The following is a 14601-nucleotide window of genomic DNA, read 5'->3' as shown; positions in this document are numbered from 1 at the left end:
ACCAATTTAATAATAATTAGCCATTCCTATAACCACATGCAGTACTACTGGGATCTTTTCGGATCACTGCATGTCCTCAGATGTCCTTAATTAAAGGATTTCTTTGAGGAAATGCTATTTAGTAATTAGCCAGAGATGAAGGCTGTCATCAATATCATTTCTCCCCTCAGTGAGCAATCTGAAATTATACTGAGTAGTGGTCAATATGAATATTCTTGCAATTTATACAGCAAAGCATTTTTGTATTTTTTTTTTCCTTTGGAGTCATGTAGGAAATCTGTAGGAAATTTCTTTATGCAGTTACAGTAATAACTGTATACTGTATACCTTTAAAATCCTAAACAGACTAAAATATTGCATATTATTTCGGCCTGTTAATTTTTTCATCAGATGAAATCAAAAATTACATTTTCAGAAATTTGTATTCAATGCTTATTATCCTTTTTGTCACATCCAAACAATATATATATTTTTCCAGATTATTATTATTATTATTATTATTTTTTTTTTTTTACTCCTGTGCTATGAGTAATGCCCCCAACACTTGGAGGGTGAAAATTAGAATATTTCAATACATATAAAGTCAGCCACCACTTCAATTTAACTTGGATCACTGTATCCCATCACTCGGTAGCTAGCTGATACATCAGCTAACAGATGCCCGTGCGGACCAGCGTTACCTTAGGAGTGATGTGGAAACAGAGCGCCATCTACCCACCCAGAGAGACTGTGATTCATAATGCTACACTCTCAAATCTGCCCTGTTCAGATATATACACACAGAGAGGTAAAAATGGTACTGACAGAGTGCTTAACTGATAAAGTACTACTTACAGCATCATCAATCTGGATGGCAACATTAAACAACAAATGTATATATTTTTTTATTTCAGCTACAAAATATACAGTCTAAAAGAGTTACAAGACCTATCCACCCATAAATGATGTAATTACACTAATCTTTGCAAGTATTCTGAAACTGTAATCTATTTAAATGCTGTTACACATGTGATGCTGAAAATTATATTTATTGTTTCAGTCAAAAACAAACTAGCTAGAACTGGACTGTCATTTTTTGGTGAATTCTTGGATAATTTAAAATTCTAATATGTGTGGAGACTCTGAGAAGACACTCTAAGAATACACATAAATTACATTCAATACTTAACACATATCAGCAAAATAGATAACAGAGCAGCGCCATACACATAAATGCAGAGAGCCAACACAGACAGAGAGAGGAAGAGGAAGAAGAGGACAGGCAAAGGGGAGGAAGGGTCACATGCAGGTCATTTAAACGCCAAGGCTGAAGGCAGCAACATCATCATCACCTTATCGTCATGGTGACAATGCCTTTTAACCAATCATTCATATCCAGAAAATGCTTAACCATCGCCTTTTTCCAGGAGAACGTCCTGCTATTCGAGAGACACCAGAAGAATGAAGAGCTCCAGCTTAAAAATGTCTACCCAGGTGGAGCTCACAAATTCTGTTAAGTGTGCTGCAGTGTGTGTGTGTGTGTGTGTCCATATAAATGGAAATTTAACTTCAATTGCAAAAATCTCCATCTCTCTCACATTCTTGAACACACCCACAGACACACACACACACACACTATAGGAACTGCAAATTCCTTCAGCATAAGCCTGATCAGATGTCTCTCTTCTATGCTCCACTCCGAGTTCTTTAAAATAAGAAAAAGGAGGGATTTAAAAAAAACTTTATTGTGACAAAAAGTATTGAAGTAAAGGATGCAGAAATTCGAGGAAAGACGGTTGTAAAAAAAATAAATAAAATAAAGACAAACTAAAAAGCAGGTGTCTCAGAAAGCATCATGCAGCAGAAATGTGTCAAACTAGGCTTGGCAGTCTTGGTGAGTGAACTACATTACCCATAGGCACTTGCTATAGACTTGCTATATAAGTTATCAGCTCAGTTTGGAGGTATGAAAGCTCACACAAAACTAAGACAGACATACAAATGCTGTTTTTGTTGAGTTTTTGATGTTTTACTGAATCTCTATTTCACAAAAACTCAACACAGAAGACACACTGTGTTGTTTGAAGCTGAGTAACACACACTGTCATGTGATATAAATGTGTCCTCACTGTTTCACTCTAGATTTAATTACTATGCTATCTTTTTTAAAGCTTTCCCACAACTTATACATTCATCTTAGTCAAAAATACTTTATATATTAAAATACTGCTGTGCAAAAAGTATTTTATATGTTATATAAGGTTGGTGTCAGATGTTTAAGTACACTCATCACAGACATAAATGACATAGGCTTTCAGTGACCTGTGGCAGAACATACGCTGCCTGACTAAAAAATAGTCACAACCTGGATTTAACTAAGCAAATAGGTAAGAGTCTCCCATTAGATAATTACTTCATGGGTGATTAGGTTTTAGCTAGCAACAAGTTAGCTTCTCATTTGTTAATCAACCATGTGGAAAGAAACATCCTGTGGTTGTGAAAAAGTATCTGTTCTAGAAGGGTGAAATTATCAGCATGCATCAAGCAAAAAAAACATCTAAGGAGATTTCTGAAACTATTAAAAAATTAGGATTAAGAACTGTCCAAAATTTTATTAAAAAGTAGAACGACAGTAGGGGCACATCATCTTCAAGGAAGGAATGTGTTGAAAAATAATTTTGATAGTCAATGGTAGAAAAACAGTACTAGAACTCAAGGTCATGTTTAGAAGTGAAAGTGGGAACATTTCCACACGCTCGCTGGACTCGATACCCTTAAGAAAACCACTTATCAGTGAGGCTAACTGGCAAAAACTTTTTCAATTTGCTAGGAAGCATAAAGATTGGACTCTGGAACAATGAAAAAAGGTCATGTGGTCTGATGAATCCAGATTTTCCCCGGTTCCAGAGTGTTGAGTGCATCAGGGTAATAAGAGAAGAGGCTGAAGTGATGCAGCAACATGCAGCCTTGCTGCAGTTGGTCAGGTCTAGGTTCAGCAACTTTATGTGCCCAAAGAAAGAGCTGTCAGAGTCAGCTGACTACCTGAATATACTGAATGATCAGGTTGTTCCATAAATGGATTCATCGGGCTGGAACTGTGAGAGAGTGGTTCAGGAAACGTTTTTACACTCACCACAGGCCACATTGGCCACCACAGATTCCAGACCTGAACTGAGAATCTTTGGGGTGTGCTAAAGACAAATCACACAGTCCTCCAAATGCTTTATAGTTTGTCATTGTCCTGCTGAAACATCCAGTTGTGCTAATACCGCCATGCTTAACAGTTAGTAAATTGTCTTGAGGTTAAATGCAAAGCCTATTTTTACAAACATTCCTCTGGACACTGGGGTGAGTGATACAGTGACACAGCGTCCAGTTCATGGCTGGCCTGTGCTTGGTGCTTCTTTGGTTGTTCCCAAGATCCAAACCGTCAAGTAAACACTTTTTTATGTGGGCACACCAGAGCTACCAGTTGTAGTTAATCACAATCATTAACGGGAAGTAAGAAGGTCTTTACCTAAAAAAGATTTCTGCCACAGAGAAATCTTTATGAGCCTAATACTGCCATGACATTTGTGTCCATGATGAGAGTATGTAAAGGTCCGACCACAATCTATGCACTTTATGATGCATTTATATTTACTGTGGTTCATATATTTATATACAATTACCTTTTAATTACCCTATAATTGTGTATAATTATTACCCTATAATTGTGAATAGCAAGCAAAGCACATATGTGAAATAGCCTTTCATAGTATTTATTTGACATTATTGGACATCAGTGGTCTGACAGCAGACTGCAAAGCCTATCAAAAATGTATTGCCACCATTTTTGATTGTTTCGGTAAAAAAAAGAAACATAAGTACAAAATAAAATAAAGGTATTGTTTCTGCAGTGTCCTCTTTTGGAAAAAAGTACAAAACTTAATATCAAAAACTGAAACAAGAAGAGTAATAGTAATAATCATAAGAATCAATAATAATTGTTTGCGTCAGCGTGAGAAGCAGCTCAGCCTTCGTGTTTAAACGCGTTCTCACCTGGTATCACAGAAATAGTTTTGAGAGCTCGTAGAACCCTGAAGGTTCTCAGGGCTGACACATTCCCCAGGTCCACAAACTCTGTTACATATCTGCAACAAGGGAGGATCACACACAGAACAAACACTATGACACAACACACAAACACACACACAAACACATTTACACAACACGACAACACGCACGACACGTCACTACCACCAGCACCACCACTGAACTGGGAGGAAGACATCACGGACAGCCTGTCCAACGAGAGGAGAAAGAAACAAACGGAGAAGAAAGGAGGAAGAAAGAAGGAGTGTGGAAGGAGAGACAGCGAGCGGCGCCCTCTGATGACCCTGAGGCCTGCTGGACTCTTACCTGGGATCACAGCAACAGTTTTCAAAGCCCTCAGCACCCTGAATGTGCGTAGAGCTGACACATTGCCTAGGTTTACAAACTCTGTTATATACCTGTAGAACGGATCGTAACAGTTATCAGTTAAAAGAGAGAGAGAGAGAGAAAGAGAGAGAAAGAGAGAGAGAAAGCGTGAGGAGAGAGAGAGAGATGAGGGAAGAAAGATAGAAAGATGAAATTAAGAAAAGAGCATTGTAAGAAACAGCAGGAGATAGAAACAGCAGCATAATAGAAACAGCACATTTAATCTTCTGTCACATGTACACTAGCAGTCGAAAAGAATCACTCACAACATCCTCACACACTGATGTTCAGCAGCAGTTGTAATAAGTTTAATGAATCTTGTAATGTATTAATAATATGATAATAGTATGATTAAAAATACAAGGGAGTTCAGGTACCACAGCAAAACAGGCACCACGTTAAAAAGCTTGTGGACCTGTACTGGAAAAACTTCAGCCACTATGTCAGACCTGTGAACAACAAGTCTATACAATTTTGAATGTTGTTTTAAGATGGCAGCTTTATTCCTTAAAAAGTAAAAAAAAAAAAAAAAAAAAAAAAAAAATATATATATATATATATATATATATATATATATATATATATATATATATATATATATATATATATATATATAATGTGTATTGGATCACAGAAATTATTGGACATGTACTAGTGTGAACATCAGCTAAGAAAACAATTAATAAAGAAAAATACCTATCACCCTAAAAAAATCTGCCACTGGCTAGATGTAAAGAAATTAAAATAGGATTAAAATGATTTTTTCATAAAACAAATAATGCTAATATGACAAAGTGGTGACATATCAAAACTTTCAACAACCTTTATGGCATTTAGCACCTTTTACCAGAAACCTAGTCTTTCAAAACTCACTTTTACAGCTACAGTGGCCAGTTTGATAAAAAAAGCTGGGTTCGTAGTGTTAGCAGAGGTAACAAAACACTAGAATTTGCCTATCTAGTCTAACATTTAAGTTATCGTATTTTTCATGCAATGAGACGCACTTTAAATCCTTAATTTTTCCCCAAAATTAACAGTGCACCTCATGAATTTTACCAGGTTGTAAGGAGCAAAAATGCCACTGAAGTACAGCATCATTCAGGAGTTTCAATTTAGTTCTCCAGTAGTGGAAAAGTATTAGCATTAGCCGCTAGACGCAGCTCTAGCTATTTCACTGTTCAGAGGCGGGTATATCGGGTCTGCAGTCTGCGTGTTTACCATGTTAAAACAAGCAACGTGGAACCTTTAGCTGATAGCGCTCTGGCTTACCGGAACACTTAGGGTTCCTCAGTGTAGTGCTGCCGGGCGGCGTTTACAGCTAAGCGCTGCTAACCGCTGCTAACCCAGGCTAGCACTGCTGCTAACTCCAAATCTGAAAAGTACTGTAAGTAAACGGAGGCACTTTACCAAATAAACAGCGTAGATTACTGTGCGACCATCCATACTATTTTTGCTTAAAATATGCTTTATAATCCGGTGCGCCTGATGTATGAAAATAGACCAGAAAATGCATTCGTAAAATACGGTTTATGTCACATGTAACTGAGTGTTACATGTTACAAAACTAATTTAAGCAATTCCTCTTGACTGTGAGTGTATGGTGCTATATAATCAACTGTGCTATTGTACCTGTGTATGCTGGACATATGAGAAGACAAAACATAAAAAAAGGTCTGACTGTAACTTTAAGATTTAAACATATAGTTAAAGATTTTAGATTTAGACCTGACTAAAAGCAAGTACTTGTAAACAAAATAATAATAATTTCATGGTGTCATACTGATTAAACATAAAACTCCAGGTTTTCATCTGGACACATAAAATCTAATGTCTGTTTCGTAGGTTATGCCTCAATTTAAGAATAATTGGAAAATGTAAGTGTAAAAAAAAATACACACTAAAATGTGAAGACTGACAGAGAGAAGCACAAGAAAGAAAGTGAACAGACACAAGTAATGGTCAGAAGTTGTTACACCTGTCAGGGATGGGACAAAAATCACATATACACACTCACTCGTTCTCTTTCTCTCACCTACACATGCACACAAATGTATACACATCCTCCTGTGTGCAATAGAGGACCTCAGAGCTGCGAATACCTCCAGTAACCTGTGCAGAGGTCATAGTGTCAGTGTTGATTTTTGTATTATATTTCAGGCTGCACAAAGTCTCCACAAAGACACTGTGCTCACATGTCCTTCATCTACTTCATCTGCAGCCTCCTCTGCCCTCACTGCCAAAAACATATCACACCTCTTAGCCTTAGTCTTGTATTGTTCATATTGTTCATATCATCTGGAGGTGTAGTCTCGTCTTAATCCACATCCTGTAGCTTTATTACCAGGACTGTACCATACCTTCATTTGTTGTGTTAAAGTTTTTCACGTGATATGAAAGCCATTTAAATATTATTATATTAATATATTCTGTTTAAACAGTTATGATCTACAATGACAATTAAATTGTGCACATTAAATTATGGGCATACAAGTTTCAATATTGGTGTTTCAATTGCTGTGGTAAAGAAATAATCTGAAGTCTTACTGGTTTACAAGTGCATATGTAGTGACTTACAATCATGATATAACTAGATATGTACAAGAATTATCCTTGGTTATCCTCTGAGGTTAATGTTGCACACAGGAGTGCTATCTTTTGCTACCCATCTCATGAACTGCATCTAACCTGCGAGTCAGGCTGCTGGAACGGTAGTGTAGAGTGTGATACAGTGGGCCCATACTTACGCCATAGAGATGACCATGAAGTCCAGCCAGTTCCAAGGGTCTCTGAGAAACGTGAAGCCATCTATACAAAAACCTCGAGCCACAATCTTTGTGAGGGACTCGAAGGTGTAGATCCCTGTGAAGGTATATCTGTGGAAGAAGGGTGAAGGTGTCAATTTGTGTGTATGTGCTTTGTAATATAGACATTTAGTTTTAGTAGTTTCAAAAAAAAATACTGAATTGAATAAAACAGAATAGAGCAAAACAAAGCAGAATACAAACAAATATGGCACAACAGAGCAGAGCAGTGACAACAAGAATAGAATAGAATAAAAAAGAATAGAATATGGCAGTGTAGAACAAAATACAACTAAATTCGCAACAGCACAACAAAAAAAGAACAGAACAGAACAACATAGAATATAATAGAATATAGCAGTGCAGAACAGATTAGAATACAGTACAATATAGCAGGGCAAAGAACAATATAACAGAACAGAATAGAGATGGGCAGAACATAATAGAAAACAAAATATAATACAATATAATGCAGCAGGGTAGAGAACAATAGAATACTTACTCTACTTGCTTGGACCATTCTGGCGGATTGCTGAATGTCATGAACACACAGTTGGTCAAAATTGTACACATAATGATCATGCTAAACAATGTGGAAACAGGAGTTAAGGAAAGTTGGGAAGCACAACTTAATCACACACATACAAACTGAGCATTCTCGCAACAGAACAGAACACCACACACTGACTCAACACTAAATAAAATGTCATTAGTGCAACCATTTCTGAGGTCAAGGGTCAACTGGAAAGGAAGCAAACTCTTAGGGTATTGATTGGTGCTTTTCCCATGAGTGTTCAGTAAGTGAAATGGGCACACTTAGTGTCACATCTCTAAAACACGTCCTGGAAGCACTCTGCATTGTCAGAAGACTGACAAGATCACTACACAGAACTTCTGAGAAAGGTTTACACCATTAATTAATATTAAAAGGTTTACACCATTAATTTATATTAAAAGGTTTACACCATTAATTAATATTAAAAGGTTTACACCATTAATTTATATTAAAAGGTTTACACCATTAATTAATATTAAAAGGTTTACACCATTAATCATTATAACAGGTCAGAGATTAACTCTAGATTTCACTCATAGATTTCAGAATTTTTTTAAAGCCTGCTGTTGTGTTCTGGAGAAATGCGACAGAATTAACGTTTAAGAAATGTCCTCTAAGAAAAATATAGTTCATTTAATCTGTTCCATAACTTGGCTGAATGCACAAAATTATTAAAATTAAACTTTGGGTCTACACATTTTCTGCATGGTCAAAAATGACCAGTCATTCTAAATGAATAGATGACACATAGATTTGTGTAGAAAATATTGAGATATAATCATTAAATATAATATTATAGAATATAATATAGTAAGTGTATTCAGACACATGGTCATGTGTCATATGGACAAATACAAGCATGTGTGTAAAGCAGGCTGGAAATAGGGGTAGTTTTGCCATAGAACACTGTTCTTAGGTGATTAAACTTTAACACAAAGTTGTCACTGTACAATATATTTAATCTACAAGTTTCTATATTTGATACTTTTTACAAAAACTGAATGATGCCTACAGATCATTGACCTGAACTAGCAAACGGAAGTTTAAAACTTGCTAGTTCACAAATGTTTAACTGGATTAATTACAACATAAGGTTATACTATATGTACTGTTGTGATTTTATAATTAGCTTTAAAGGGCAGTCATTTTTGATCAGGAAAACATAACTAGCTAAAGTGAAATGAACACAACAGGAGGAATACATTTAAAAAATAAAATCTATTTTTAAAAAGACATAATAAACAGACTTTACGTAACATGAACACAGATTATGTAACAGAAAGTCATCCACACCAACAATGGTGACAATGTGAAGAATAGTTATGCTGAATGAAGCACTGAAAAGGATATGAATGTATCAAAATTTTAATAGCTATTTGCCTGAACAGGCTAAAAGGACTAATGATATACAACGAGGGCGTGGCACTGAAACGGAAGAGCGTTTTCCCTTTGTTTAGCACTATAAAGGTCTGTGCAGAGAGAGAGGGAGAGAGAAGAGAGAGGGAGAAAAGAAAGGGAGAACGAAAGAGAGAGATTATTGGGAGGCACAGCAAGAATACAGGACAAAAGTATAAACAATTCACCAGACAGTTTGTGACATTTAGAGAGATTCAGAGGCAATATTCATTTACTGTACTAAAAAAAACACACAAAAACAAAACATTAGGGGTGGGGGGTTTGGGCTGAAGAACACTATTTTTGAGCATATTGGCATCTTTCATTGAAAAACGAGCAGTGGATCTCTGGAAAAAACTAAAACAAAATCAGCTTGGCAACAAACGAAGGCTTTGTGGGAAAAGAGGTGGTATTTGCAAAGAAGCCTGAATAAAATTCACATTACAAAGGCATTTTTCCTGTGTCAAGAACATTCACAACATGCACCTGACCAGATGTTAAGTATTGAGATGTTCCTTGCGTGGTAAAGCTGTAAAAGAGAGCCGCAGTATGCTCTGGCAAAGGGACGCACCACTTACTGGAACTCAGACAGTAACACTAACGTTAACGCTAACCGCTAACATCACCATCCATCAGGAGCAGGAAATGCTGACTCGAGAGAGAGAGAGGGAAAGAGGGAGAGAGAAAGAGAGAGAGAGACAAAAGCACTGCAATGCTCCCTTGAGTCTATGTACTTCTACCTACTGTAGAAATATCCACTTGGACCACATCCTTCCCTCCACTGTTCCCTTACAAAAAAAAATAGCTGAAATTAAGCAGCTTCACATCACACACATTTCAGGGCCATGCACACAGTCTGCAAGACTGTAGCACACATTCTTTTCTTCATACTGACACACACTACACACACACACACACACTACAGACACACACACACACACAGGGAAACACCACAGAGGCTCAGGTAAAAGGATAATCTTCCTGCAATCTAATTAGATTAAAAATAGAGGCCGCAGAGTGAGGGAGGACTGAGCCAGCTCCTTCCTTCACCTCGGCCTCTCCCTCCTTCATCCGCTCCCTCTCTCAGCCCATCCCATGTTTTCTGCTTCTCTCGCTTTCTTTTTCTTTTCTTTTTTTTTCTCTTTCTCCTTCCACTCGGGTCTCAGTCTAGCTACGCATCTGTCTTTTTTGTCTCCTCGCCACGTTGTAATTAAAAAGCACACCACATACAAGACTCATAAGCCAGACACAATGCAATATGTCCTCCATTTAAAGACATCTGTCACTGAAATCACTGAAACACTGAATCCTAAAGGCTGTCACATTTAGGGAAAAAAGCTGCGAACACCCCAGCAGGCTCTGTGTGTTACTGAATACTGAGTGCTGGCTTCCCCAGAGTCTCTTCCACACACGCACACATACACACACACACACTGCGACAGACTGTGGGCTTCCTCTGCTTGCTCAAGCTCCCACACTCACAACACTGCTTTACTCACAGAGGAGAAGCTGCAGAGCCATCTATCCTTCCCTTCCTCTGCCCTAGATACTGGAAAGCAACCTCAACTTCAGCATCAAATTACCCATGGTTAACATCCGTCCTGCCGGAAGTAACGCTTATAGGAATTAAGATATACTGGAAAAAATGTTTCACTGGAACAGATTCTGATTCTTCTCAAACATTTACACATAATGCACTTCCACATGAATAAAATATGTTCCATCAACACCACTTCTTTTAGCTGTCTTTTAGTTTCATCTGCTTTGAAAATGAATATACTGACTATTATACTAATTTATATTATATTTAAATAAATATTTTTATATAAATGAATATATTTCACAGAAATGCCAAAATGCAAAAAAGCTAATTCTTTGTTAAGTGCATCTGCACAATGTTGATATAACACATAAATGCTTAATCCTTGAAAATTCTAAAACTCCACAAAATACATGTAAGTTGTATACTAAATAGCTACTAAAATAATTTAGTTATTGAATAATAGGTCTTAAAATTAAAACAACAAACTGCAAGGATCAAAACTGAACAGATGCTTAGATGCTTAGCTGATATTTCAAACCAATAAAAACAGAATATGACAGAATATGCAGGGGATGCTAGACTACTGAATATTTAACCCTCTGGAAATTAATATCCCAATCTCTGTACAATAGATAGTAGTACAGTAGTTAAATTCTATATTTTATGTACTGGTACAGACACTGTAAGGTAAGCTATAAATATTAGATATTAGTTTTTTAGTTTAACTTTTTATTTAGTTTCAATTTTAATTTTATTTGTGTGCAGACTAATTTGTCACAAACCAAGGCATAAATTGGACTGAATGAATTGTAAAATGGTAAATATGCATAGAAATTAACAGGAGAAAAAAACAGAAGACTATTTTCAGTTTTCAATAGATATTTTAGTTTTGATTCAGTTTTTGAAAGCTAAATTTTTATCTTTTACTAACAGTGACAAAGACATACTTTTTTCACTTTTAATAGTTATCTGTTGATATAATTGTGAATGCCTAATATTTTGTTCATGTAGAAACCATGTAAATCAATTAAATGAATGTTTATCATACTTAATAAAAACAATAAAAAAAATTACCATTAAGCAACAAACCACTGCCATCCTAGCTGAGACAAAACACACACACACACACACATTCAGAAGTGTACTCAATTCACATGCTCAGTTTACACACAAACACAGAAACATGACAGCTTAAGCCATCCTTAAAAAACACATGAACGATTTGCTGCAGAGCTACTGAAAATTTCATCGTCTACAAAAAACAGAGCTAGAAAGAGTGAGAGAGAGAGTGAGAGAGGGAGAAAAAGAGACAAAGTGAGAGGGAGTTAACCTAAGCATCAGAACAACCCTCCAAACTGTACTAGCAACCCACTATACACAGACAAACACACACACACACACATACTGAGATAAACTTCCACAAACACTCTACACTGAAAAAAATAAATAATATATATATAAATATTACTATTTTACTCTATAACTATAATTGTGTTATAACAGTTTTTGGATATGGATATTAATAATGTAACAACTATAATACTTATAATTTAATATGTTATATCTATAACATATAATTTATATGTTATATCCATCTAGAAGACAAACACTAGTAGTACAATAGTATAGTAGTTGTAGAAATAATATATAAAAATTGATATAATAGTATGATTGACAGTAACACAGTAGTAAGTAAAGAGTAAGTCAGACTGTGAGCTGTCAGGCCTGTCTGAAGTAAATCAGTGCACTTCCTGTACACACTGTAACATCCTGTGATTCACCTCTGCGTCATTGGTTGGATAATAAAAATGTGACAGTCAGATGACACATTACAAAACTAAATTAATAAATATGATAATTTAATTCACTCCTAATAAACAATAAACATGATATAAATTGACACATGTCCAACAATACAGTTTTAATGACTAATTTCACTTTCAGTGAAATAATTCTGAATCATTCAGATCTGAAAGATGAACTGAAAGAACCGCACCATCTGCACTTCTTTACCTCCTCATATTACTCTAAGATCTCATTCCCACTCCCCTCTTCTGCTGCAGAAAAACATACACACATCCAGAGGGGAGAAAACGAAGAAGAGAAAAGAAGAGAAGAGAAGAGAACATCTAAAAAAAAGAACAGAAGAGAAAAGAGAGAAGAGAGGAGAAACGAGAAGAGAATAGAAATGATAAGAGAATAAAAATTAGAAGTGGACTAAAATTAAAAGTAAGATTGGAGATCTTCAATTTTCTTCCATTCTCTCTTTGTGTGTATGTAAGACATAGTAAGACAGATCAGAGAAAATAGAGACACAGAGACAAAAAGAGAGAAAATTACTGAACATCCCTCATTTAGCTGACTTCACCTTGCAACCAGTCATATTCTATTACATATCTCCACAGCAAACTGTAGACTGGACCCCAGTCACCTCTGAGACCACACAGCATGGCAAACAATACACACCACACACACACGCACACACAATCACAAAATGCAAGTATTCAATCCTCATTCCTGCTGTTTTATTCCAATATAATTAGGGCTGGCCCGAATAGCGTTTTTTGAGCTCCGGATATTCGGCACTGATTCGAAGCGAATATTCGAATATTCGTTTTTAAAAAAAGAGGTAAAAAAAAAATAAAAAAAAGCAAATCACGGCCCCTTTAATCCACTGAAAAATGTTCAATTTGCTCTGACCGACGAGACATATTCACCCCGGATTTTTGGTGTTTTTATCCCCCATATTTTTGTGTTTTCACCCCATATTTTTTCTGTGTTTTTAGCCCAGATTTCTTTGTGTTTTCATCCCGGAATTTCTGCTGCCCCACACCGCGGCTTATCCGCTGCGTAAGCAGGCTAGGAGGCTGCTGCACGGTTTCTCCGCTGCGCAAGCCAGCCCAGTAAATTGCTGTTTGTGTTTTCACACTTAGGCTATTTGCTTAAAAAAACAAACAAAAAAAAACGTTTGTTCAGGAAGTATTTTATATTCTTAAACATTGTTAATTATATTAGAGGACAGTCATTGTAAACTGTACTTGGTCTATTTCGGTTAAAGGATTGTGCAGGGCATATTACTGATTTTGTATTTTTGCACTTGGGCTATAAGCTCAATATTAAATATTTCGTTTGTTTAGAAATTATTTTATATTTTTAAACCATGTTAAATTATATTAGAGTAGAGGAAAGTCATTGTTAATGACGTTATTGTACTTGGTCTATTTCGGTTTAAGCATTGTGCAGGGCATAGCCCTATTACTGATTTTGTATTTTTGCACTTGGGCTATAAGCTCAATATTAAATATTTCGTTTGCTTAGAAATTATTTTATATTTTTAAACCATTTTAAATTATATTAGATAAGAGGAAATTCGTTCAGACATCATTTTTGTAGGCCAGGCTTTTGTAACCGATTTAGCCCCTACTGTTGCCACATTACCCCTTACGTTTTATTATATAAATCAGTTTCGAAGAGCCTGCATTTTTTTTTATCATGTATAATAGAGGTCTGCGCGAGACTGATTTTTAAACCCACTCTTCCACGCTCCGCGTTTCTGTCTCGTTACCGCTCCGCAAAAAAATAGCTTCTTTTAATCCCGCGCCCGCCCGCCACATACACATTTCTGCCGCTCCCGCCCCACGTTCCTAATATAAATTAAATAAACTACATTTAATGCTTCAAATTTACTTATATATTTATTAAAACAGCAGCGCTGAATAGTGTGGTCCCGTTCCTTACCCCAGTCCAAACACCATCGGTGTGTGCGTGTGTGTGTCGGTCCATCCTGCGCGTTGAGAGTTTTCTTTAGGTTTTTTTTTTTTTTTTACAATTATTACAGTTTTCTTGCTCCCGCATCGTCTGGATTA

The 14601-nt window shown here is 36.2% G+C and overlaps 1 protein-coding gene across 8 annotated transcripts in view; it reads right to left on the bottom strand.

Moving 5' to 3' along the window:
* The window catches only part of scn8ab (sodium channel, voltage gated, type VIII, alpha subunit b), a 75387-nt gene that overhangs the window by 43182 nt on the left and 17604 nt on the right, over positions 1 to 14601 (bottom strand). For 5 of the 8 annotated variants that reach the window (XM_049479104.1, XM_049479109.1, XM_049479107.1 and 2 more), the window contains exons 3-6: positions 9149 to 9266; positions 7744 to 7834; positions 7185 to 7313; positions 4021 to 4112 (exon numbers count right to left, since the gene is read on the bottom strand). In XM_049479104.1, coding sequence (XP_049335061.1) covers positions 4021 to 4112; positions 7185 to 7313; positions 7744 to 7834; positions 9149 to 9266 — 430 coding nt within the window. Of the gene's footprint in view, positions 1 to 4020; positions 4113 to 4380; positions 4473 to 7184; positions 7314 to 7743; positions 7835 to 9148; positions 9267 to 14601 lie in introns of all 8 variants that reach the window. The other 3 variants (XM_049479105.1, XM_049479108.1, XM_049479110.1) reach the window with 1 other exon arrangement.

This window comes from Astyanax mexicanus, chromosome 5 (assembly GCF_023375975.1).
Source record: "Astyanax mexicanus isolate ESR-SI-001 chromosome 5, AstMex3_surface, whole genome shotgun sequence".
Taxonomy (NCBI): domain Eukaryota; kingdom Metazoa; phylum Chordata; class Actinopteri; order Characiformes; family Acestrorhamphidae; genus Astyanax; species Astyanax mexicanus.
The sequence above is the reverse complement of the archived record's forward strand: the minus strand, read 5'-3'. Positions and strand labels throughout refer to the sequence as shown.